Source organism: Carcharhinus amblyrhynchos, chromosome 29 (genome assembly GCF_965287045.1).
Source record: "Carcharhinus amblyrhynchos chromosome 29, sCarAmb.v2.hapA, whole genome shotgun sequence".
In the NCBI taxonomy this organism is placed as follows: Eukaryota; Metazoa; Chordata; class Chondrichthyes; order Carcharhiniformes; family Carcharhinidae; genus Carcharhinus; species Carcharhinus amblyrhynchos.
In genome coordinates, this window is record NC_137352.1 from 12,740,238 (window position 1) to 12,765,147 (window position 24,910).

At 44.0% G+C, this 24,910-nt stretch overlaps 1 protein-coding gene across 3 annotated transcripts in view; it reads right to left on the reverse strand.

Moving 5' to 3' along the window:
* Window positions 1–24,910, reverse strand: part of cadm1a (cell adhesion molecule 1a) — a 437,492-nt gene that overhangs the window by 62,015 nt on the left and 350,567 nt on the right. For all 3 annotated transcript variants that reach the window (XM_080214513.1, XM_080214514.1, XM_080214515.1), the window contains one exon: window positions 2,694–2,790. In XM_080214513.1, coding sequence (XP_080070639.1) covers window positions 2,694–2,790 — 97 coding nt within the window. The remainder of the gene's footprint in view (window positions 1–2,693; window positions 2,791–24,910) is intronic.

Genomic DNA, 24,910 nt, shown 5'->3' on the forward strand with positions numbered 1-24,910 from the left:
CAACTCTCGTCTCTTCAGCTATCCAGGTCTCGTGCTCCATCACTTCCACACAAGATGTATGGTGTGTGATTAAGAGGAATGATACGCTGTCTGTTGGCATCTCTAAGGGCTTCATCTTGTGACAACTTTGGTTGATGACCAAAAAATGAGCTTATACAGTAACAGGTAGATCACCTTGTAATGCTTTGGTCTAATCCCTTCTACGGGCAATGTCTTCTGTTCCATCACAACCCAGTTAAGTAGAAATGTTCCAGTTGAGAGAAGCTATATTGATTGCTGAAATACATCATGCTATCAAGATTTCCCCAGGCAAATTGAATTTTATCTATTACATTGTACAGTGCGTTGAGTAGCATTTAGGTGAAGTGAGGTTCGAGGGCAGGAGATTATTCGACCAGGGAGCACAAATGTAATTAAGTTCCCATTTTGGAGTGATACATTCGGTTCTTTATGTTTCCATTATAAGTTTCTAGATCCACGTTTGTCATAGAAATTGGCTATGTACACTGGCCACACTAACCAATGGAGGAGCGAGGTAAGGGTTTAATTACTGTAACCTTGCTAAGTTTATATTAACAGCTTCCATGATAAACCTGGATGTTATGATGGGAAAAACTGACAAGAATGAAAGCACAGATGCAAGTTTTTTTTTACAGGCGGCACTATGGCACAGTGGTTAGCATTCTGCCTCAAGATGCTAGGGACGTGGGTTCAATTCCAGCTTTGGGTGACTTTGTGGAGTTTGCACATTCCCTTTGTGTCTGCTTGGGTTTCTTCTGAGTGCTCCAGTTTCCTCCCACAGTCCAAAGATTAACAGGTTAAGTGGATTGGCCGTGCTAAGTTGTCCCTTAGAATTCAAAGATGTGTAGGTTTGGAGGATTGGCTGTGTAATTATGGGGATAGAGCCTGTTGGGATGCTCTGCCGGAGAATTGATGCAGACTTGATGGGCCAAAAGGCCTCCTTTTGTATTTTAGGGATTGTATAATTCTATATAGATTTGCTTCAAACCAATTTTTCATCATCCTCTCAAGCCACTGGTCCACACAAGGGGGCTAGTTTCTTTTGCACCCATTGATGTGTTCAAGTAACCATTTTCGCATGAGAATCAAGGGTCATGGAGCATAGTGTGGCCAACCCCATACAGTCCTTTAACTAAGAGCCCATTCAGTCCTTTGATGAACATTCACAGACAAATACTTTCCAGAAAATGCTGGAATCACTCAGCAGGCCAGGTAGCAGCTATGAAGAGAGAAAGCGAGCGAATGCATTTGACCACAGATTGTTCACTGAGCTTTAACTCTCCACAAATGTTGCCTGACTTGTCGAGAGTTTCCAGCATTTGTTGTTTTTGTTACAGACTTTCAGATATCCGCAGTAATTTGCATTAGATACTTTTCAACCACCGCATTGCAACAAGGAGGAGGAGAAAGCGGCTGAACTTTGGTTGGTCTCCTTTAGGCAACAGACACCGAAATCCACTATAGGCACTGGGGCAAACTGCAACCACTGAGGATAATCATCTAATCAAAAGTCTCATTTGGGAACTTGCCAATCTGCAAACAACATCCTACTTCCTCTAGGGCGTAAATAGGCCAATAAATATAGCTTTATGTTAATGAAATAACTAATGCGCCAAGAAAAACAAAATGATAAAATGGATTTCTGTACCAATTGATATAATAAACCCTTTTTTTCATTCATTCATGGGACATGGGCGTCTCTAGCTGGCCAGAATTTATTGCCCATTCCTAGTTGCCCGAGGGCAGGTGGGAGTGGCTTTGGAGTCACATATAGGCTAGACCAGGTAAGGATGGCAGATTTCCTCCCCTAAACAACATTAGTGGGTTTTTCCCAACAATCGACAATAGTTTCATGGCCATCAGTAGATTTTTGATTCCAGATAATATTTATTGAATTCCAATTCCACCATGTGCCATGGCGGGATTCGAACCCCGGTCCCCAGAACATTGGCCAAATTCCTGGATTAATAGTGTAGCCATAATACCACTAGACCATTACTTCCCCTTAATAGACCAAGGTACCATAGAGATATGCTCCCCTTATGTTCATGCTCCATGTTACATTTTAAAGTAGTGTTTTGTTAGCAAAAGCTCATTTGAACTAAAGTTATGCACTGTATCATTGATAATTGAAGTTAATATCTGTGGGCAGCAGAGTTAGCACTGCTGCCTCACAGTGGCAGGGACCCGGGTTCGATTCCCAGCTTGGGTCACTGTCTATGTGGAGTTTGCACATTCTCCCCATGTCTGCGCAGGTTTCCTCCAGGTGCTCCAGTTTGCTCCCAAAGATGTGTGGGTTAGATGGATTGGCCATGCTAAATTGTTCCTTTGTGTCAGGGCGACTAGCTAGTGGTAAATGCATGGGATTATGGGGATAGGACCTGGGTGGGTGCAGACTCAATAGGCCGAATGGCCTCTTTCTGCACTGTAGGATTCTATGATTCTATATGCTTGCTGCCGTTATGGAACTGAAACAGCACACAAACTCGGACTACAAATATCATCATTGTTCAAGCAGCTTGGGCAAATGTCCCATTAAATTCAAAGTTTATTACTGCTCAGCACTGGCCCAATAGGCCAATGAATTGGTTAACTGTGTGTAAAAATAAATATAGCCAACGCATCAAAAGAAAAATTAGTCTCTCTTGCCAGTTTGAAATGCGTGCACTTACTGTGGCTTCCCATTGGCTGTGCAGACCAGCTCTAGAGTGTCGCCTTCTCTCATCAGACCTTGTGGATAACTCGGAGTAATCTTTACTTGCGGCTTAACTGGAAAAATAACAGAAAGACAATTCAGCACAAGTACGTTTCACTTTTCCATTTGCATGTTCTCCCCATGTCTGTGTGGGTTTCCTCCCACTCCAAAGATGTGCAGGTTAGGTGGATGCTAAATTGCCCCTTGTTGTCTTGAAATATGTAGGCATGGTGGATTTGCCATGGGAAGTGTGTGGGGTTACGGGCATTGGATAGGGAAGAGGGCTTGGGTATAATACTCTGTCAGAGAATCAATGCAGACTCAATGGGTTGAACGGCCTCTTCTGCACTGTAGCAATTCTATAAATCTACGATTTCCTCTGGCGACTTCCCCAACTTTCGCACATTTCCGAGAGCCAAGATTTTTCTTTTCCCTTTCATTCGTTCGTGGGACATGGGCCCATTTATTTGTTGCCCATCCCTAGCTTCCCTTGAACTAAATGGCTTGCAAGATTCAACCACTCCCACCTGGCTAAAGAAAATCTCCTGTAATAATATGCTAATAGAACATAGGCACATCAGATAGGAGCAGGAATAGGCCAACTGACCCCTTGAATCTGCTCCGCTATTCAATAAGATCACGGCTGATCTTTTCATGGACTCAGCTCCACTTACCTGTCTACTCACCAAAACCTTTAATTCCTTTACTGTTCAAAAATTTATCTATCCCTTCCTTAAAAACATTCAATGATGTAGCCTCGACGGTTTCACTGAACAGGGAATTCCACAGATTCACAACTCCTTGGATGAAGAAGTATTTCCTCAACTCAGTCCTAAATCTGATCCCCCTTATTTTGAGGCCATGCCCCCTAGCTCTAGTTTTATCTGCCAGTGGAAACAATCTCTCTGCTTCGATCTTATCTATTCCCTTCATAATCTTATGTTTCTATAAGATCTTCCCTCATTCTTCTGAATTCATAAGAACATAAGAAATAGGAGCAGGAGTAGGCCATCTAGCCCTTCGAGCCTGCCCCACCATTCAATAAGATCATGGCTGATCTGTCGTGGCTCAGTTCCACATTCCTGCCCCCTCCCCAAAACCCTTAATCCCCTCTCTTATCAAAAACCCATCAACTCACGTCTTAAAAATATTTAGCGAGGCAGCCTCCATTCCAATGAGCATAGTCCCAATCTGCTCAGTCTCCCCTCATAAGCCAACCCTTCAACTCTAGAATCAACCTAGTGAATCTTCTCTGCACCCCCTCCAATGCCAGTATATCCTTTCTATAGGTGAGGGTGAGCACTTTGCTGTCAAGAATTGAGAGATATAATTTATTCACAAGAGTTCTTTTACAGATCTTATTTTCAAACAGGGAATTTTTTTTTAATATGGGATTTCTCAACAATTTTTATCAAAATTTTCTTTTAAAACTTCCATCTGTTATACTCAGGATAAAGGGAAAGAAATCCGAAAATCCGAAAACCCAAAATAAGAACAAAATAAACACTGGAAATGCCCAAAAGATGCACCAACGCTTTAAAAAACCATGTAACATATTACTTGGAAACTTTGGCCTAATTTTCAGATTGACATTATTTTGATGTTGGGCCAATCCTCTCGCCAAAAGACGTGTGGGTTAGGTTGATTGGCCATGCTAAATTGCCCCTAAGTGTCAGGGGGATTAGCAGGGTAAGTACGTGGGGTTAGGGGATAGGGCCTGAGTGGGATTGTTGTCTGTGCAGACCCAATGGGCTGACTGGACTCCTCCTGCGCTGTAGGGATACTTTGATTCTATGATTTTAAAGTAGGTTGTCACTGACATCAACATAATAGAAGTTCAGCAATAAAACACTTCCACCATGATGACTGCTTTCATTTCTGTCGCTTTCTCTTCCGAATTCAGTTTAGTTCATCCTATTTGTTACTTATTGAATAAGAACTAGGAGCAGGAGTAGGCTATCCAGCCCTTCAAGCCTGCTCCGCCATTCAATAAGATCATGGCTGATCTTTTTGTGGACTCAATTCCACTTACCCACTCGCTCACTATAACTCTTAATTCCTCTACAGTTCAAAAATTTATCAACCCTTGCCTTAAAAACATTCAATGTGGTACCTTCAACCGCTTCACTGGGCAAGAATATACTGCAATTAACAGTAAACAACTCTAAATGTAAAGACCTTCGCTTCTACAGTAAATAGTTCAGTTATATATGAATTGTGGGTTATTTCATTTTTCAGCATGCATTTAATCAACATTTCAAATAGTATTACACATCTCACGCTGTTCAGAGCGAATTATATAGTCTCCATCATACTAAAAAGTGAAATCATATTAACTTTACTTACTCGGGAGTTGCAAAATTGTTAGGGAGATTTTTAAAATTGTATAGAAAAATTGCACATGACGTGCACCATTTTGGGCATTTATATCTAGTGCAAGCACATTTTTAAATGTGAAAACCTTTCTTTTGCCACGCAAGTTTAAGTTTTTAAGTTTATTTATAAGTCACAAGTAGGCTTACATTAACGCTGTAATGAAGTTACTGTGAAAATTCCCTTGTTGCCACATTCCAGAGTCTGTTCGGGTACACCGAGGGAGGATTTAGCATGGCCAATTCGCCTAACCTGCTCATCTTTGGGCTGTGGGAGGAAACTGGAGCACCCGAAGGAAACCCATGCAGACACGGGGAGAACGTGCAGACTCCACAGAGTCACCCAAGCTGTGAATCAAACCTAGGTCCCTGGCGCTGTGAGGCAGCAGTGCTAAACAATGCAAGAACACCAGCTAAGAGAGGGCCTGAGCAACTTCATATATAGAACATAGAACATTACAGTGCAGAACAGGCCCTTCGGCTCATGATGTTGCGCTGACCAGTTAAAAAACAATGACCCTCTAACCTAAACCAAGCCCTTACCATCCATAAACCTATCCACGGATCTCTTAAACGCCCCCAAACTAGGCGCATTTACAACTGCAGCAGGTAGGGCATTCCAATCCCTCACCACCCTCTGGGTAAAGAACCTACCCCTGACATCCGTCCTATAACTACCACCCCTTAATTTAAAGCTATGCCCCCTCATGCTGGCTTTCTCCATCCGAGGAAAAAGGCTATCACTGTCCACCCTATCTAAACCTCTGATCATCTTATATGTTTCAATAAGGTCCCCTCGTAGCCGCCTTCTTTCTAACGAATATATTCCATACATACCAGGGTTTTCATTAACTTCTATTAGCAAGGTCAGGAGAGTAGGATCAATGCCAACCTCATTCCGACCTACCTCAACTGGCCAGGGCTAAACACATGGATAAGCTAATTGGGACACGCAACAGGAATGACATTCAAAGGACTGTTTTTACCTCAAATAATTGAGAATACACATTGGGATTCACTTCAAATGATTGCTGTTTATGGTAATCAGTTGGCTTTATGGATCAAATCTTGATTTGACATTCCCGTTCGTGCACTTGCACTCATTATAATTATCAACAGGTATGCTGATCTTCAAATTAATTTTGTTGTTACACAGCAAGATTTTGAACTTTCTGCTTATTGATAGTACTGCGAACCAGATTTCCGTGTCTGTACATAAAACACGGCATTAGCTTTATTCTTCTGCTCTTTGTGCACCGGCTTGCAAAGATTTGAAATATCCTGTGCAAGAACAGGTCACTGCTTCGACGCTATTTGCTGTACTTTAACTCAACGACACATTGAGACCCCACAGTAAGATCTGGACTCGAATTTTTAAAAAGGGAAATAAAAGCTAAGTTGCAGCAATGATGGCAGTACCAAGGTTGTAGTAAAGAGAAATAACTGGCATGTCAGTGTTGGGAGATGGAATCCATGCCAACACCATAGAAAGCATCCTTTCCAGATGCATCACAGCCCGGTATGGTTCCTGCTGTGACAAAGACCGCAAGAAACTACAAAGGGTTGTGAACGCAGTCCAGTCCATCACACAAGCCAGCTTCCCATCCATTCACTTCATCTACACTTCCCGCTGCCTTGAAAAAGCAGCCAGCATAATTAAGGACCCCACATACCTTGAACATACTCTATTCTGTCTTCTAATGTCAGGAAAAAGACACCAAAGTCTGAGGTCACAGGCCAACCAGCTCAAGAACTTCTTCCCTGCTGCCATCAGCTGTTTGAATGGACCTAGCATATATTAAGCTGTTCTTCACTGGACCCCACCTATGACTGTAACACTATATTCTTCACCGCCTCCTTTCCTTCTCCTCTCTGCACTCTATGAACAGTATGCTTTGTCTATATAGCAGGCAAGAAACAATCAAACGTGCCAAAAATTTTGCTGCCTGTGGTCCCACCAATGGCGCACTCTCATCGCGGGCTTCCCAGCGATGAGGGGTGCATTCATTGACAGGACCGTAATATCCCACCACCAGCGGGTGGCATACTGGAATCACCCCGTGCAGGGGAGAGGAAAATCTCGCCCATGGTTTCAAAACTTGTATTTTGAGGGTCAGATCATAACTGAAAGGGAATCTGAAGCTTCTCAATTCTGTGGAAATCGAAACTAAAAATTGAAACGGAAACTGGGAACTTCAGGTGGCTGGGGGTTAACTGAAGTTGGTTAAAACTAGATTGGAACAAACATAAAAACCAGCCAAGCTCAGATTCCCAATGGCAGCTGAGAGAGAGGAAAAGGAAAGCTGGTTCTGGGAGCAGAGATAAAAGGAGAGTGAGGTTACTGCCACTGAATAAAAAACAAAGAAAATTACAGCACAGGAACAGGTCCTTCAGCCCTCCAAGCCTGCATCGACCATGCTGCCCGACTGAACTAAAACCCCCTACAATTCCAGGGACCATTTCCCTCTATTCCCATCCTATACATGTATTTGTCAAATCACTTAAAAGTCAGTACATTATCTGCTTCCACTACCTCCCCCAGTAATGAGCTCCAGGCACTCACTATCCTCTGTGTAAAAACCTGCCTTGTACATCTCCTTTAAATCTTGCCCCTCACACCTTAAATTTATGCCCCCTAATAACTAACTCTTCCACCCTGGAAAAAAGCTTCTGACTATTCACTCTGTCCATGTCTCACATAATCTTTTAGACTTCTATCAGGTTGCCCCTCAACCTCCACCATTCCAGTAAGAATAAACCATGTTTCTCCAACCTCTCCTCATCGCTAACGCCCTCCATACCAGGCAACATCCTGGTAAATTTTTTTCTGTACTCTCTCCAAAGCCTCCTCATCCTTCCTGTAGTGTGGCGACCAGAATTGAACACTATATTCCAAGTGGAGCCTAACTAAGGTTCTATAAAGCTGCAACATGACTTGCCAATTTTTAAACTCAATGCCTCAGCCAATGAGGCAAGCATGCCGTATTCCATCTTGACTACCTTCTCCACCTGCGTTGCCACTTAGAGTTTCTGCTTCGGTTGTTTAAAAGTAACTGGTGGCCCAGCATTAGCCATTCAGCACACACAAAGCTGTTACTGAGGGTTCACAACTTTAGTGTATTGGCCATGCTAAATTCTCCCTCCCGAACAGTGTGGCGACTAGGTGATTTTCACAGTAACTTACTGCAGTATTAATGGAAGCAAATTGATTAAAGCAAATTGCTGTGGTTGCTGAATCTGAAATCAAAAAAGAAAATGTTCGAAAATGCAGGTCTGGCAGCAACTGTAAGGAGAGAAACAGCCGATGTTTTGAGTCCATATGATCTACCTAATAGAGGTGTACAAAATTATGAAGGGTATAGATAGGGTAAATAGTGGGAAGCTTTTTCCCAGGTCGGAGGTGACGATCACGAGGGGGTCACAGGCTCAAGGTGAGAGGGGTGAGGTATAACTCCGATATCAGAGGGACGTTTTTATGCAGAGGGTGGTGGGGGCCTGGAATGCGCTGCCAAGTAGGGTGGTGGAGGCAGACATGCTGGCAAGTTTAAGAATTACCCGGATGGACACATGAGTAGCCTGGGAATGGAGGGATACAAATGAATGGTCTAACTGGACCAATGCGTGGCACAGGCTTGGAGGGCTGAAGGGCCTGTTTCCTGTGCCGTACTGTTCTTTGATCCTTTGTCAAAGCTAAAAGGCACAGAAGGCGGGAGGTATTTATACAGTAGGGTGAGGGAATGAAAGACGAGTCATTGCCACTTTCTCTCCTTATAGATGCTGCCGGACTGTTATAAGTAGAGTTGAGTAACGTCCGCAAAAGGGCACCATCTTGGTGAAACTGTGCCCGGGTAACTCAGGTTGGTTGGAAACTGCTGCTGCTTGAGAATCAGTGGTTAAATCCTTGAAGGAAAAGGGCTAGAATTTCACCCTGAAGAAGTTCGGAGCTTTGCAGCACTTGTAAAGTAAAGGTAAAGAAAAGACCAGAAGACTTATGAGCAGAATTAGGCCACTTGGCCCATTAAGTTCTACTCCGCCAGTTTATTTATTAGTCCCAAATAGGCTTACATTCACACTGCAGTGAAGGTACTGTGAAAATCCTCTGGTCGCCATTCTCTGGCACCTGTTTGGGACACTGAGGGGGAGTTGAGCATGGCCAGTCCACCTAACCCGCACATCTTTGGGCCGTGGGAGGAAACCGGAGAGCCTGGAGGAAACCCACGCAGAGACGAGGAGAATGTGCAAACTCCGCAGACGGTGACCCGAGCCGGGAATCAAACCCGGGTCCCTGGCGCTGTGAGGCAGCAGAGCTATCCACTGTGCTGAAACTGGGGCCATATATGCTGATTGGACTGCCCAGTAAATCGGGGAGATCTACCTTTACTGAATCTGCCACTTAATATGTAATCTATGGTTTATATTGACTGCCTGTTAACTGATGCTTAATTGATGTTGATCTTTGTAAAGTAAATATTATAAAAGTGAAATCTTGCCCCTCGATTTTCTCACTGGGGTCGGTTGGTCCTTCTGGCTTGTTGGTCTCTGCATTGATCGTAACCATTGAAGAACTGAATCAATTCTTACTGAACCTTGGTAATGAGGAAAGGTCAAATTTATGATGCTGACTGGCATTCTTTTTAATCAATGGTTCTCTAGAATTAATTAAAAGGGAAAAAACCGGAAGTTTTTAAAAAATATTTTGATGATTCTGATTAATGTATTTAAGTTACTCATTTGTAGCACTATTATTATTCTTCCATCAATGAAGATCAGATTCTCTTTTCTTAATTCCTCTTTGCTAGCGCATCTACCGCATCCAGCGCAGTCATTTGTACATATTGATCCTGCCGACTTTATTATCAAACCAAATTTCACAGCATCCCCTTTGAATGCACAGTGACTTCCCCACTACGTGGCTAGGAAGAAAAGGAATACTCCAGCTTAAAATGAGCTAATCTAAACTTGGTCTCTACCCCTCATGAATACTTTGGACGTTGCACCTCAACCAGATGCCACAACAATTAAGATCATAATTAATTGACTGTGTTCAATTTGGACACTGAGCAACACTTGCTTGTTCAGGAAGACACTTAAAAAATTCAGGCCGAAATAAGGAAGTTTTCAGTACCAAACTGAACAGTTTTGGGCCCGAAGGAAGAACGTGCTGGCCTTGGAGGGGGTCCAGAGGAGGTTCACAGGAATGATCCCAGAAATGAAGGGTTTGATTTGATTTATTATTGTCACGTGTTAACATCCAGTGAAAAGTATTATTTCTTGCGCGCTATACAGACAAAACATACCGTTCATAGAGAAGGATATGAGGGTGCAGAATGTAGTGTTACAGTCATAGCTAGGGTGCAGAGAAAGATCAACTTAATGCAAGATGAACCCATTCAAAATCCTGACAGGAAGAGGAACGAAGCTGTTCTCGAGTTGGTTGGTATGTGGCCTCAGGCTTTTGTATCTTTTTCCCCCGAAGGAAGAAGATGGAAGAGAGAACGTCCGGGGTGCCTGGGGTCCTTAATTATGCTGGCTGCTTTGCTGAGGCAGCGGAATGTATAGACAGTCGATGGAGGGGAGGCTGGTTTGCTTGATGGATTGGGCTACATTCACGACCTTTTGTAGTTTGTCATATGAAGAGCAGTTCTGAAATCCTTCTAAACTCGATGGTGTTTAGAAGGATGAGGGGGGGATCTATTTGAAACTTATAGGATACTGAGAAGGCTAAATAGAGTGGATGTGGAGAGGATGTTTTCACTAGTGGGAGAGACTAGAACTCAAGGGCACAACCTCAGGGTGAAGGGATGCTCCTTTAAAACCCCCCACAGCTAAAGGGTGGTGAATCTGTGGAACTCTATACCACAAAAGGCTGTGAATCCCAGGTCACTGAGTGTCTTTAACACAGAGATAGTTAGGTTCTTAATCAATAAGGGGATCAAGGGTAACGGGGAAAAGGCAGGAGAGTAGGGACGAGAAATATATCAGCCATGATCGAAAGGTGGAGCGACTCGATGGGCCGAGTGGCATAATTCTGCTCCTATATCTTATGGTCTTAAGAAATAAAGCAAGCAGTCAACCTGCTCAGTTGGATTGGGAAGGTGAAAGATTTGTAAGACTAGCTGTGTGAGCACAACTTGCAAATATGTTTAGAATTGGTGATAGAATCAAAATATTTGAAAAATGAGAAAGCAAGTGTGGAAAAGGGGTTGTTAAAATTATTGAAGGTTAAAGTAAATCCACAGCCACTTGACAAATGACTTCAAACACTCGTCATGCAGGGACAGAACGCAACCCAGCCTAGCATTAGGTGACTAAAGGACAATTTCAAAACAACTGAATTCAGTAAACAGAGAGGTGAAGACAGAGGAGAACAAGAAGTGCGTGTGAGGCTTCTGAACACAGCCATCTGTCACTGACGCCAGTCACTTTCCTGGAACCCAGTCATTAATTGGGTACGTGCTGTCGCTGATTTTGCAACAGAATCTCATGGCTCATTTACTGTCAAACTTCAAGGCTCCCAAGCGCAAGCGAACTTGTCCAGATCATGTTGAAGGATGGATTCTGTATCACTGGAGATTTCTAAGCTTACGCATGTGTAACTGGTCTTCAATTCGTGGCTTATTCATGATCATTTTCCAGTTTCACCTTCTCCACAAAAATTTCAAGTTCCAAGGACAGGAAAGCTAAAGTCCTACCCTAAATAGATGGGATCCAGGAATAGTCCAGAGCTACTTGCTTGATGTAGAATGCACAGAATCCCTACGGTGTGGAAGAGGCCATTCGGTCCATTGAGCCTGCACCAATTCTGACACAGTCCTCTCCCCCGCCCATCCTTGTAACTCCACACATTTCCCACGGTTAATCCCTCTAATTTATACATCTTGCGACACAGAAGGACAATTTAAAAGTAGTTTGTCTATTAGCGTCACAAATAGGCTTACACTAACACCACAATGAAGTTACTGTGAAAATCCCCCAGTCGCCACACTCTGGTGCCTGTTCGAGTACACTGAGGGAGAATTTAACACAGCCAATGCACTTTTCATCTGTGGGAGGAAACCCACGCAGACACAGGGAGAACATGCAAACTCCACACACACAGTGACCCAAGCCGGGAATCGAACCTGGGTCCCTGGTGCCGTGAGGCAGCAGTGCGAACCACTGTGCCACCCATGTTCAATTTAGCATGGCCAATCCACCTAACCTGAATGTCTTTGGGCTGTGGGGGGGGGTGGGGGGGCAACTGCAGCACCTGAAGGAAAGCCACAAAGACACCAAGCAAATGTGCAAACTCCACATAGGCGATCACTTGGGTCCCTGGAGCAGTGAAACAGAGTTGCTAACCACTGTGTCCCCCTTAAGATAGCTGGCTCCCCTTCAGTTGTATTGTTTTCTTTTGGGTGACACTGTTTGCTGACATAACTTGTTGACCTGCAAGGAGTACAGTAAGAGTCAGCACAGTATACCTTTTTTCAATGCACGAGACCTCGTGACCCTGTAATTGTATTTGCACTGAGCACTGCCAGAAATATGCACCACACACTCTTGCAACCAGACCTCTTGTGCTCTCCAACTTGTTCAGGCCAGTTTTTACTTCCACCTTAATGTGGAGAACAGCGAGAAAATTCCCTGTCCAGCTGCCTTGTGCAGTAAAGGAAGTTGGACAGGCAACTCGTCTATGTGAATCCACTAAAAGACCAGCAGGTGGTGCACTGGAGAAGGCAGAGACAATGCTTAATAGTTCCTGTTGCTCTCTGCTGGTAACCCACACACGAGAGCAACTTTCCACTGCATTGAAGTCATCCGGATGTGTCAAACGCGACTCATACATGACATAATCAAGTGTTACTGCCAGACTGTGTCTGAACTTGAACCAACAGGGACATTAATGCAAGTAAACACCACATACCAATCATTATAACGCCAACTCGGTGAAGAATTAAGGTGTTGTGAGACAACGTAAAGCAAAAAGAATTCCAAGAGTTGTTTATAAAACCTGGAAGGTGTTGTATGGACGAAAAACACTACAAAGCATGTAATTGTACAACTTCTCCTCATAACAAGAAAAAGTTGGATTAAATCTAATTATGAGCCATCCATGTTAGTTTTAAATCTCAATTTAGTTATTTTGCTGTGTTATTGCTTCTAGGTAAGAAGGCTTGAGTTAAGAGGCCCATCACCTTAGCTGACAGTTCAGAGGAGTGTAGAGTTGCCACTATTGTCCTCGGAATGAGACATTTAACCAAAGTGCTGTTTGTCCGTTGGGGCAGACATCATAGATTCCATGGGGCTACTCAAAGTAGAGCAGGGAGTTGATCCCATTAACCAGCAAAAGGAAAATTAATTATTTATCCCTTCGTTGTTTGCAGAAAATTACTGGCTAGGAATGGCAGTTCTGTTTGCCCACTTTACAGAATTATTTTGAATATCTTTAAACATTTATTTATGAGTCACAAGTAAGGCTTACATTGACACTGCAATGAAGTTACTGTGAAATTCCCCTAGTCACCACACTCTTTGGGTCAATGCACCTAACCAAGAAGTCTTTCAGACTGTGGGAGGAAACCGGAGCACCCGGAGGAAACCCACATAGACATGGGGAGAATGTGCCAATTCATAAGAACATAAGAACATAAGAAATAGGAGCAGGAGTAGGCCATCTAGCCCTTCGAGCCTGCCCCGCCATTCAATAAGATCATGGCTGATCTGTTGTGGCTCAGTTCCACTTTCCCGCCCTCTCCCCATAACCCTTAATCCCCTCTCTTATCAAAAACCCATCAACCCGCTTCTTAAAAATATTTAGCGAGGCAGCCTCCACCACTTCAACGGGCAGAGAATTCCAGAGATTCACCACCCTTTGAGTGAAGAAGTTCCTCCTCAACTCCGTTCTAAACCGCCTCCCCTTTATCTTGAGGCTGTGCCCCCTAGTCCTACTGTCTTTTTTGAGCGGGAAGAGTCTCTCCACCTCTATCCTATCCATCCCATTCATCATCTTATACGTCTCAATGAGATCTCCCCTCATTCTTCTAAACTCTAGCGAGTACAAGCCTAGTTTATTCAGCCTCTCCTCATAGCTCAACCCCCTCAACTCCGGTATCAGCCTAGTAAACCTCCTCTGCACTCCCTCCAGGGCCAAAATATCCTTGCACAGGTGCGGCGCCCAAAACTGCACACAGTACTCCAGCTGCGGCCTCACCAATTCCACACAGTCCATGACCCAAGCCAGGAATCGAACCCAGGTCCTTTGATCTAATGCACTAATTAAATGTAGTGGTTAGCACTGCTGTCTCTCAGCACCAGGGACCCGGGTTCAACTCCTGACTTGGGTCACTGTCAGTGTTACTCTGCATATTCTCCCCATGTCTGCATGGGTTATCGCCAGGTGCTGTGGTTTCCTCCCACAGTCCCACAGAAAGATGCGCTGGTTGGGTGCACTGGCCATGCTAAATCCTCCCTCAGCGTACCTGAACAGGCGCTGGAGTGTGGCAAGTATGGGATTTTCACAGTAACTTCATTGCAGTGTTAACGTAAGCCTACTCATGACACTAATAAATAAATATCATTGGGCAGCTGTCGATAATGAAGAAACATGGGATGAGAATCCCATTTTGAGGACTGGACCTCAGTGAATATGGATCCGTAGATTTGGGCAACATCCAGTCTACTCCATTGGATGGGGAAGGTATGAGTCTGAAGGGCAATTTGATGAAGCATGGAAAATATAATCAAATTATGCAGCAAATTGGTTTCATGGAACATCTCAGCACGAGAAAGCAGAAAACTCCACTGAATTCATTCCTTAATGTCCTAGTATTCTGCCCAGATCACAGCATCAAACTGCTCCCCTAAATCATTGATCTCATTACTCTCAAAGGAGTCGAGTTTGGATGTTAACTTAATGCTAATTAATAATGAGAATTTCAAGTCTCTCTGTGGCTCAGCAAGTATAGCGAAAGAGCAGCTGAACCCCTCACCCGCTACTACTACAGCCTCTGATAGGTGGCGGTAATCTGAGCACCTCCTGGGATTTTACACTTGCAGCCACCCCAGGCGGAGCTGGTGAGTGCAGTGATAGCTTTATAGCCGACACAGATTATCCAAACTCTACCACAGATTACCTGATGCACATGGAACTCGATTCCTCAAGGCAATGCCTTCCTGAGAAGATAGGGAGGCGCATGCGGCAAATTGTGGAGTTATCACGAAATTGACCAAGTCAGAGACAACTTCACCAGCTAACCACAGGTCTATTGAACTGTATCAAGAAGATCTGTTTTCTTTAAAGAAAATACAAAGGCATTGACTAAAAAAATGGCTGCCAGAGTCACCTGATGGCTGAGACTGTAAATGTGACCATTTTTCTGAAAAGTTGATGTGAATTGCACTGCAGAATTGGTAAATGAAATTTCACACCTGGGGACTATCAAAATCCACTTCAAACAGAGACACTCTTGAAAGGAAGCCATTAAAGATGCAAAGTGCTGCACTTTGATCAGATACTCATCAGACATTGGAGGATGAAACAATCCCCAACCCCTGTTGATTATTATCATAAAATATGTCAAAGGTTTTAGAGATGAAAAGATCGGAATATGGGCGTACACGGTCTAGAACAACGAATGCAAGACTTGCTAATTCAATTCTCTTCTGGGAACATACAGTGAGGAGTTTTAAAATCTGCCCTTGCCAAGCAGGATAAGGGAAAGGGAAAACAGGAGGGGAGGAAAAAAATGACAGTCATCTAAAACACTGTTGGAAAAGAGCAGGAACGATCTCTCCCTCTTTGGAAACAAGATGATCTTCAACAAAGGCAACTTTAGAATTCTATGGGAAACCAACCATCTTCAAATGGTTGCAACATTCAACAATATACTCCTCAAAGACAAGCACAGGAGTTAGAGTCATAGAGGTTTACAGCTTGGAAACAGGCCCTTCAGCCCAAATTGTTCATCCCGCCCTTTTTTTAAAAATGACCATGCTAGTCCCAATTGCCCGCGTTTGGCCCATATCCCCCTATACCCATCTTATCCATGTAACTGTCGAAATACTTTTTCAAAAGACAAAATTGTACCTGCCTCTACTAGTACCTCTGGCAGCTTGCTCCAGACACTCACCGCCCTCTGAGAAAAAATTGCCCCTCTGGTCCCTTTTGTATCTCTCCCCAATCATCTTAAACTCATGCCCTCTTAATTGTATATTCTTTTTATTGGACTCTAATTTTCTTACTTTTGACGTGTGTGTGTCACTGTGTCTTTGTTTTTTTCCTCAGGTTCAGTAACTAACAAACTTACTCTTTTGTTTACTTAAGAAAGCCTGGTTTGATAGGCTTCTTATTAACAAATTGAATTTCAACATTTGGATTGTAAAAGGGCATTTACAGGGAAAATAAGTTGTAAAACCTTTGAACAACGAACAAAGAAAATTACAGCACAGGAACAGGCCCTTTGGCCACCCATGCCTGCACCGACCATGCTGCCAACTGAATTAAAACCCCTATTCTTCTGGGGACCATATCCCTCTATTCCCATCCCATTCATGTATTTGTCCAAATGCCCATTAAAACTCACTATTGTATTTGCTTCCACTACCTCCTCTGGCAGCAAGTTCCAGGCAGCCAGCACCCTCTGTGGAAAAAAACTTGCCCTGTACATCTCCTTTAAATGTTGCCCCTCGCATCTTAAACCTGTGCCCCCAAGTAATTGACTCTTCCACCCTGGGAAAAAGCTTCTAACTATCCACTCTGTCCATGCCCCTCATGATCCTGTAGGCTTCTATCAGGTCGCCCCTCAACCACCGTCGTTCCAGTGAGAACAAACCAAGTTCCCCCAGCTTCCCCTCATAGCTGAATCCTTCCATACCAGGCAATAGCCTGGTAAATCTTTTCTGTACCCTCTCCAAAGCCTCCGCATCCTTCTGGTAGTGTGGCGACCAGAATTGAACACTATATTCCAAATGCAGCCTAACTAAGGTTCTATAAAGCTGCAACATAACGTGCCAATTTTTAAACTCACTGCCGATGAACGCAAGCATGCCGTACGCTTTCCTGACTACCTTCTCCACCTGTGATGCCACTTTCAGTGACCTGTGTACCTGTACACCTCTGCCCTCTGCCTATCAATGCTTTTAAGGGTTCTGCCATTTCCTAGGTATATTAAACCTTCCAAGATGCATTATCTCACAAGGAAGGGTGGGGAGGCCCAGGGAGGTCAGACTGGAAGAGTGGGGGCGACCTGGGAAGGGGTTGGGGGAGGGGTGAGATGGTGGTTAGCATCCCATGCGGTACTCAGTCTGGGTGTTTAAAATACTTACTCTGAAGTCAGAAGTGCTTCCCCCCCTCACCCTCCCTTTTTTAAACTCTTTCAGAGTAACCATCAGAATCATCCAAAGTTAATGATTTAAATCAAATTGTCAGATGGTTCCTAGCCCAGCTCAATTGTCCAGGGGACAATTAGCCCTTCTGGACAATTGCCAAGAAAACCCTACATGGGAGCTTCCCAAAGGGATGGTCGAGCACATTGTGATATCCCTAAATGATGGGGATAGGAAAGGATTGAAGAAATGGAGATTATTTTAAGTATCTGAAGACCCCACTAGAGTTGTTTATAACCTTAGAATGGCAGTCAGTCCAATCACCTTCGCCAGTGTATCTTATTGCCATATTAGTTCTTTCAGAAGTCTTTGGCTGTGTTAACTCATAGCTGCTTGACTTCTAGCAGTTCTGCAGGCTCCGTTGTTCTCACATAAATGTCTCATTTAAGCTGTTTGGTGGTGGAGAGATCATTCACTGTTTTAATTTGTTTGGTTCACAGGATTGATTACAGAGTGGGCAAATCATCTCGCGTAAGCCGTCGATCTCCCGCTACACTGGCGTGACAAACGCAGGTAACGGTGTCACCGACAAAAGCCTTCAAATGTGGAGCTCGCTGTAAGCTTGTTCCGATGGCCAGGGTTAGAAAAACAGCAAAGTAGTTGAGTGAGGCTCTGGAGAAATGGTTCGCAAATCCCATTTGCAAACAAAAAAAAAATTGCAATTTCTGAAATCTCGAGCAAGTGTTTAATGTGCTGCAAACCACACACACTTGCAATCTGTCACCCAGCACGCCGTCTGATACAGAGATGGTTTACAGTCTCTGCACACAGCAAGATATTCTGATGTCAGTAAAACATGTGATAGATAAATGAATTGATGTAGCATCTGTTTTCTTTGGCGAGGAGTTTGCTGCATTTCAGGATCAATAGCAAGCATGTGAGAAATTCTGTAGCATTCAACAGGGGCTATGACTTGTATTACTGCTTCTCTTGTGATTTATTACCGGGATTAGTTTCCCAACCATCATAATGAGCCTGCTAAGCATGAGACAGGTGCGGACAAGCAAATCCTAGATAATTGCAGGATCGTCACTGCTCTTCAGGCTACGCTGATACAGATGGCTTCCTTGAGGACTGTTTGATTAACTGTGGACAATACCTGAAATCGGCCCTCTGGGACCGCTCAAGAAGTTTGAGAAAGGATGACGCAGCATTTTGAAACGTTAGTTCCGCAAACGCAACTTGAAGAAAACACCAGTCAGCACTGAGCGGCATGGTGGGTGAATTATTTGGCATCATACTTTCAGGAAGACAGCAGGTTATGAAAACGGACTTGAATATTCCCAGAATTGGGAGAAGAGGTGCAGGGCGAACACAAGGGTTGGAATTTTACCAGCACACCCGCCCTGATTCCGGGAGCGGGCGAGGTTCGGAGAACGAGCATTCTCCATCAGCCCCGGGTGGGATTGTACGAACCTCGGGCCAGACGTGCCGGTAAAATTCCACCCAAGGTTTCCATTCCGGATCGCTGAGCAATAACCCTTGTTGGACAGAGTGGGTCTTGATGTCAGGCGAGAACAGCTTTGGTACCCACTGCAAACAATGGATGTGTAACCACTGGATAACGTGGGACTAAAATGGCGAGTTGGAGAAAATACCTCGGGTTCTGTACATAGTTCAAGAAAAAAGGAGCAAAGAATTGGGGGCAGAGAAAGGAAGGGAAAACACTAGAGAATTTTAAATTGTTTTCACCTGATATTCTTACCAGGTTTATGAGTGGCCCCTCTGTATTTGTGACCCTTGTTTTGGAATCCTCATTTTTCTATATCCACCGTTTCTTTCCTTTTGGTACCTTTCTGTATTTTCATTCTAATCCATAAAGCCAAATCAGATGAAGTGCAATCATGGTGCCTACATGACAGCCAGCCAGGTCTAAGCTGACATGACAAGACATTACATTCCATCTTGGGCTTGATCAAACAAGATCCAAGCTGACAGGATGAGGCATTGCACCCCCTCCCGGGCTCGATCTGACGCTTCATCTTAGCCAAAAGGGCCAAGATGGCTTTGAAAAAATGCATCAGGTAAAGCATTGGCTTTATGTCATTGGCTACCCCGATTCATTAATCTACTCTAGTTTGGGCAAACCGCCATCGCAGACGTCAGTACACCCCCCCCATGAAATGGGCTAACCCCCCTCCCCTGCTTGACCATGGTTTTACCCCTGCCAGGTTAAGTATCACCATCATGCTCGGTGAGGAGAGCTTCAGAGCTGGAGCAGCTGGGGGACCTCTGGAGGAGGCAGAGATGGACCATCCACTGGGCACGTCCTTCAACCTTGTCCTTTACACTGGTGTTGAGCTCCCCCCTCATTGAGGATGGGGAGAGTTGTGGAGCCTTCTCCACAAGCGAATTGTTTAATTGTCTACCACTACTCACAGTTGTGGCAGGACTTCAGAGCTTAGAACTGATCTGTTGACTATGGGTTCGCTTTATCTTTTGCTGCTTATGCTTTTTGGTATACAAGAAGTCTTGTGTTGCTGTTTCACCTGGGTATATTCCTGGCATTCCCACTGACACACTTGATTGAATTTTATTGAGAATATTTGAGGCAGGGATCGAAAGGTATTTGGATATTAGAGGAATCATGGAATATGGGATCAATGCAGCAAAGAGTAGCTGATGTAATCGTTCATCATGATCTTTTTGAATGCCCACTCCTGCTCTGGTTTCCTTCCACAGTCCAAAAGATGTGTGGGTCAGGTTGATTGGCTAAATTTCCTCTTAGTGTCAAGGGGACTAGCATGGTAAATTTGTGGGGTTATGGGGATCGGGCCTGGGTGGGATTGTTGTCGGTACAGGCTACTTCTGCACTGTAGGGATTCTATGATGAATAACTCTCTGTCCACCCGTGACTAACCAAGTATATCTATATCAACCTCAGCTTTTGGGTTCTTTGGTCTGATCCGCTCGACTAATTCTTCACTACTTTTATGAAGCACTTTAGGATCCTTTACTATGTTCAAGGTGCGACCTGACTGTGCTTTAATGGTGCCAAGGGTTTGAAAACTGGAGAGGAATCCAGTCCAGCTACAAACCAGGACTGCCCTGAAGATATTTGTACCAGTGGCTATTGCGGAATAGGAAATACACTGTCATCTCTACTCCAACCACACTGGCGGCCTACAGATGTTCATAACCAGCAATAAAGTGATTTATGCCGCCTCACAGCTCCACAGTCCCAGGTTCGATTCCCAGCTTGGGTCACTGTCTGTGCAGAGTTTGCACTTTCTCCCCTCCGGGTGCTCTGGTTTCCTCCCACAGTCCGAAAGACGAGCTGGTAAGATGCCTTGGCCATGCTAAATTCTCCCTCAGTGTACCCTAACAGAGTGTGGTGACGAGGAGACTTTCACAATAACTTCACTGCACTGTTAATGCCAGCCTACTTGTGACATTAATAAAGAAATAAATGATGGAAAGATTATAATCCCTCCTACAAATGGTTTCCCTGACTAGCAGTAATAATTGCGATTTAGTTTTCAATCGGCGCTTCTTGCTAAAATGAAAGGGAACTTGGCCGGCCTGAAACTTGGACGGGAAGTAATTAATTTTACCCCTTCACCATTTTATTTTACACTCTGCAGTTCAGAGCGTGCACGGGCATTTTAACATGACACGCAAGTGTTGAGGAAGCGCTCAAGCAGAACTGGTGAATATTTTATGCTCCATTTCGCTTTGATATAAGCAAATAGGTTGTCAAAAATTGAGACAAGGAATAACTTTTCTTTTAATGGTGCAAATATTTAACTTCATTTGCCAGATTGCCTTTATCCTGTAGGAGCTGGTTAACAATGCTGTAATGAGGTCACTGCAAGAGTTGACAGTGAGGTTGTAAGACAGCTTTGGGAAGTACCACTACTCCAAAATAACTCACTCATCCTTTCATTGGTAAACCAAGAATTGGTGGCACAGTGCTAGCACTGCTGCCCCACAGCACCAGGTCCAATTCCAGCCTTGGGGTAACTGTCTGTGTGGAATTTACACATTCTCCCTGTGTCCACGTGGGTTTTCTCCAGTGCTCTACTTTCCTCCCATAGTCCAAAGATGAGAGAGTTAGGTGGATTGGCCATGTCAAATTTTCTCTTAGTGTTGGGGGGATTAGCAGGATAAATACATGGAGTTATGGGGATAGGGCCTGGGTGGATTGTTGTCAGTGCAGGCTCAATGGGCCGAATGGCCTCCTTCAGCACCGTATGGATTCTATGATTTTATTCTACAATCATTGTTGGAGCCTCAGCTATTTATAATCTATGTTAATGACTTAGATGAAGAGGCAGAGTATGTTGTATTGAAGTTTGCAACACTCCTTGAAAATGGAGGCTGTGGGGAGGACACACACAGGCTGCAAAGGGATACATACACAGATTAAGTGAGTAGGCAACAAGGTGGGTGATGGACACTGATGTGGGGAAGTGTGAACTTATTCACTTGGGTCAAAAGATTAGAAAAGCACAATAAAGAGACTTGGTTGTGCTTGCAGGAGGTTTGCAGGAAGTTAGCACACAAGATGCAATTAAGGTGGCAAAGCGGCAGCATGGTTAGCACTGCTGCCTCACAGCACCAGGGACCCAGATGCGATTCCCAGCTTGAGTCACTGTCTGTGTGGAGTTTGCACATTCTCCCCATGTCTGCATGGGTTTCCTCCATCTGCTCCGGTTTCCTCCCACAGTCCAAAGATGCACTGGTTAGGTGGATTGGTCATGCTAAATTCTCTCTCAATGTACCCGAACAGGCGCCGGAGTGTGGTGACTAGGGGATTTTCACAGTAACTTCATTGCAGTGTGAATGTAAGCCTACTTGTAACTAATAAATAAATAAACTTTAAAAAAAATTGTATGTTGGCCTTTATTGCCAGGGGATTAGAGTACATGGCATAAAGAAATCCTGCTACAATTACACAGGGTTGGGTGAAACCACATCTGTACCCAGCTTTGGTCTCCATGTTTAAGAAAGGATATGCTTGCATTGGAGGAGGTACAGCGAACGTTCACTAAATTGATCCCTGGGATGAGAGTGTTATCCTTTGACGAAAGGCCTAAATAAATGGGGCTTATATTCTCTTGAGCTTAGAGAAATGTGAGATGATCTCATTGAAACGAGATTCTGAAGGGAGTTGATAGGGTGGACACAAAGATTGTTTCCACTGGTCGGGTAATCATAGAGGGCAAAGTCTCAAGATAAAGGGCCAATTATTTAAGATGAGGAGAAATGACTTCTTAGGAATTCTCTATCTTAGGAGGTACCTTCGCTGAATACATTTAAGGCTGCAATGGACAGATTTTGGTATCTCAGGGAATCAAGACATTTGGCGAGCAGGCAGGAAAGTGGATTTCAAACTAAAGATGAGCCCTGATTGTGTTGAATGGCAGTCCAGGTAGTCTACTCCTGCTCCTATTTCTTGTGTTCATATGTGCATGTTCTAGGACTGTTTACTGCATTGTAGTCCAAAATTAGAATTGCATTTCTTCACCTTCCCAAGGGATGAAAAGATATTGAATTTAATTCATACACCACCTTCTGCTGAGATAAATCTGGAAAAGCCAAGATATTTTCAGTAATGGTGACCATGAACCTGCCAGATAATTGTGAAAACAATTCTGGTTCAGTAATGTCCTTTAGGGAAGGAAATCTGCCATCCTTACTTGGTCTGACCTACATTTGACTCCAGATGACTCCAATGAGTTAACTTTTCTTTATTCATTTGTGGGACATGGGTGTCCAGCATTTGTGGCTGGCCAGCATTTATTGCAAATGCCTGTCCCTAGTTGCCCTTACTGAGTGGCTTGGTAGGCCATTTCAGAGGGCAGTTGAGAGTCAACCATATTGCTGTGGCTCTGGGGTCACAGGGAGGCCAGACCAGGTAATTACCTCAGATTTCCTTCCCTAAAGGACATCAGCGAAGCAGATGGATTTTTCCAATGGTTGACAATGGTTTCGTGGTCATCAGTAAATTCTTAATTCCAGATTTCTTTTCTTGAATTCAAATTCCACCATCTGCTGGGGCAGGATTCGAACCCAGGTCCCCAGAACATTAGCTGAGTTTCTGGATTAATAATCTAGTGATAATACCACTGGGCCATCACCTCTCCCTGAACTGTCCTCTGAAAACTCCAACGATGTGCGGATTAGGTGGATTGGCCATGCTAAACTGCCCCTGAGTGTCAGGGTGACTGGCTAGGGTGAATGCATGGGGTTATGAGGATAGGGCGGGACTGTGGTCGGTGCAAACATGTCAGAGTGGGAAATAAATACGAATTTCAACAGCAACACCCATGTGCTGTGAATGTTTAAAAATAAAGCTTCCTCAGGTATGATCTGCACAAACTGAGGATCAAACAGCTCCAGGGAGCATTATTAAAGACCACCCCAGTATCTTGGTCTCTATAGGACCAGGTTGTCTATTAATCACCAGGAAACTGTCACATCTACTTTAATTGCAAGCAACTTTTAATTTTTTCCAGTAAAAGATGTGCACATTAGGCAGATTGCCATGCTAAATGAGTTACAGAGATGGGGCGAGGGGAGAAGGGCCTGACTAAGGTACTCTGGCAGATTGTAGGTGCTGATTCCATGGCCTGAATGGCCTCTTCTGCACGGTGGGGATTCTATGAAAATAGACCTGACCTTACAAGAAAACCAATATACACTATTAATGAACACTGGGGGAACAGCATAAGTATTTTCTGATCCTTTGCTGCAAAGATAACTGTGTTAATTATGCATGAATTTTTTACAATAGAGACACTGGACATTCAGAATGCTGCTTTTTAAAAAAGTATAACTATTGTATAAACAGGCTTACAAGACAACTGTACACAATCTTGAAAATGCTTCATTGTATAACCCAAGTACAGTACTCTGTTAAAGTACGGTACTCAGTTACTTAATGAGACCAGAAAACAAGGGAAGGTCTATGCTTTCCACTCTCCGTAGAAGTGCTTATACAAAGCTTTGCTAATGAGCTTGCAAATGAGCACCCAACTGGGAAATGTGACAACTAAAAACAGCTAATGCACCATAAAATCAACTCAAAAGGCACAAGTCTGCCAAGGGTGCATTTACCCACAAGGTACATCGCTGCTCCGGTCCACAGGCCCATTTCCCTGACTAAAAATCCATTTTTAAAAGAACGTACTTTTTCATCTCTTCTAAGAATCAACTGCTCATCTCTCGGATTTCTAACCAAGGATTGTTCTCATGCATACTCTGGAGCGAAACAAAGTTTTCTAGTTTGAAATGAAAGATTGTGATGGGTAATTGTAATCTGTCCTGCACACCGGGAAATTTAGAGGCCGGGGATTTTGCACCCCCGTTCAGGCGGGGTGTGAACGGCTGCGGGAGTGGGAAATCCAGCGAGACATCCAGATTTGCGTTTCCCGTTGATGTAAAAGTGTGGCCTCAATTCCCCCCTACCCCCTCCCACTCCCCACCAGTGACAGAACAGGATTCTGTGTGT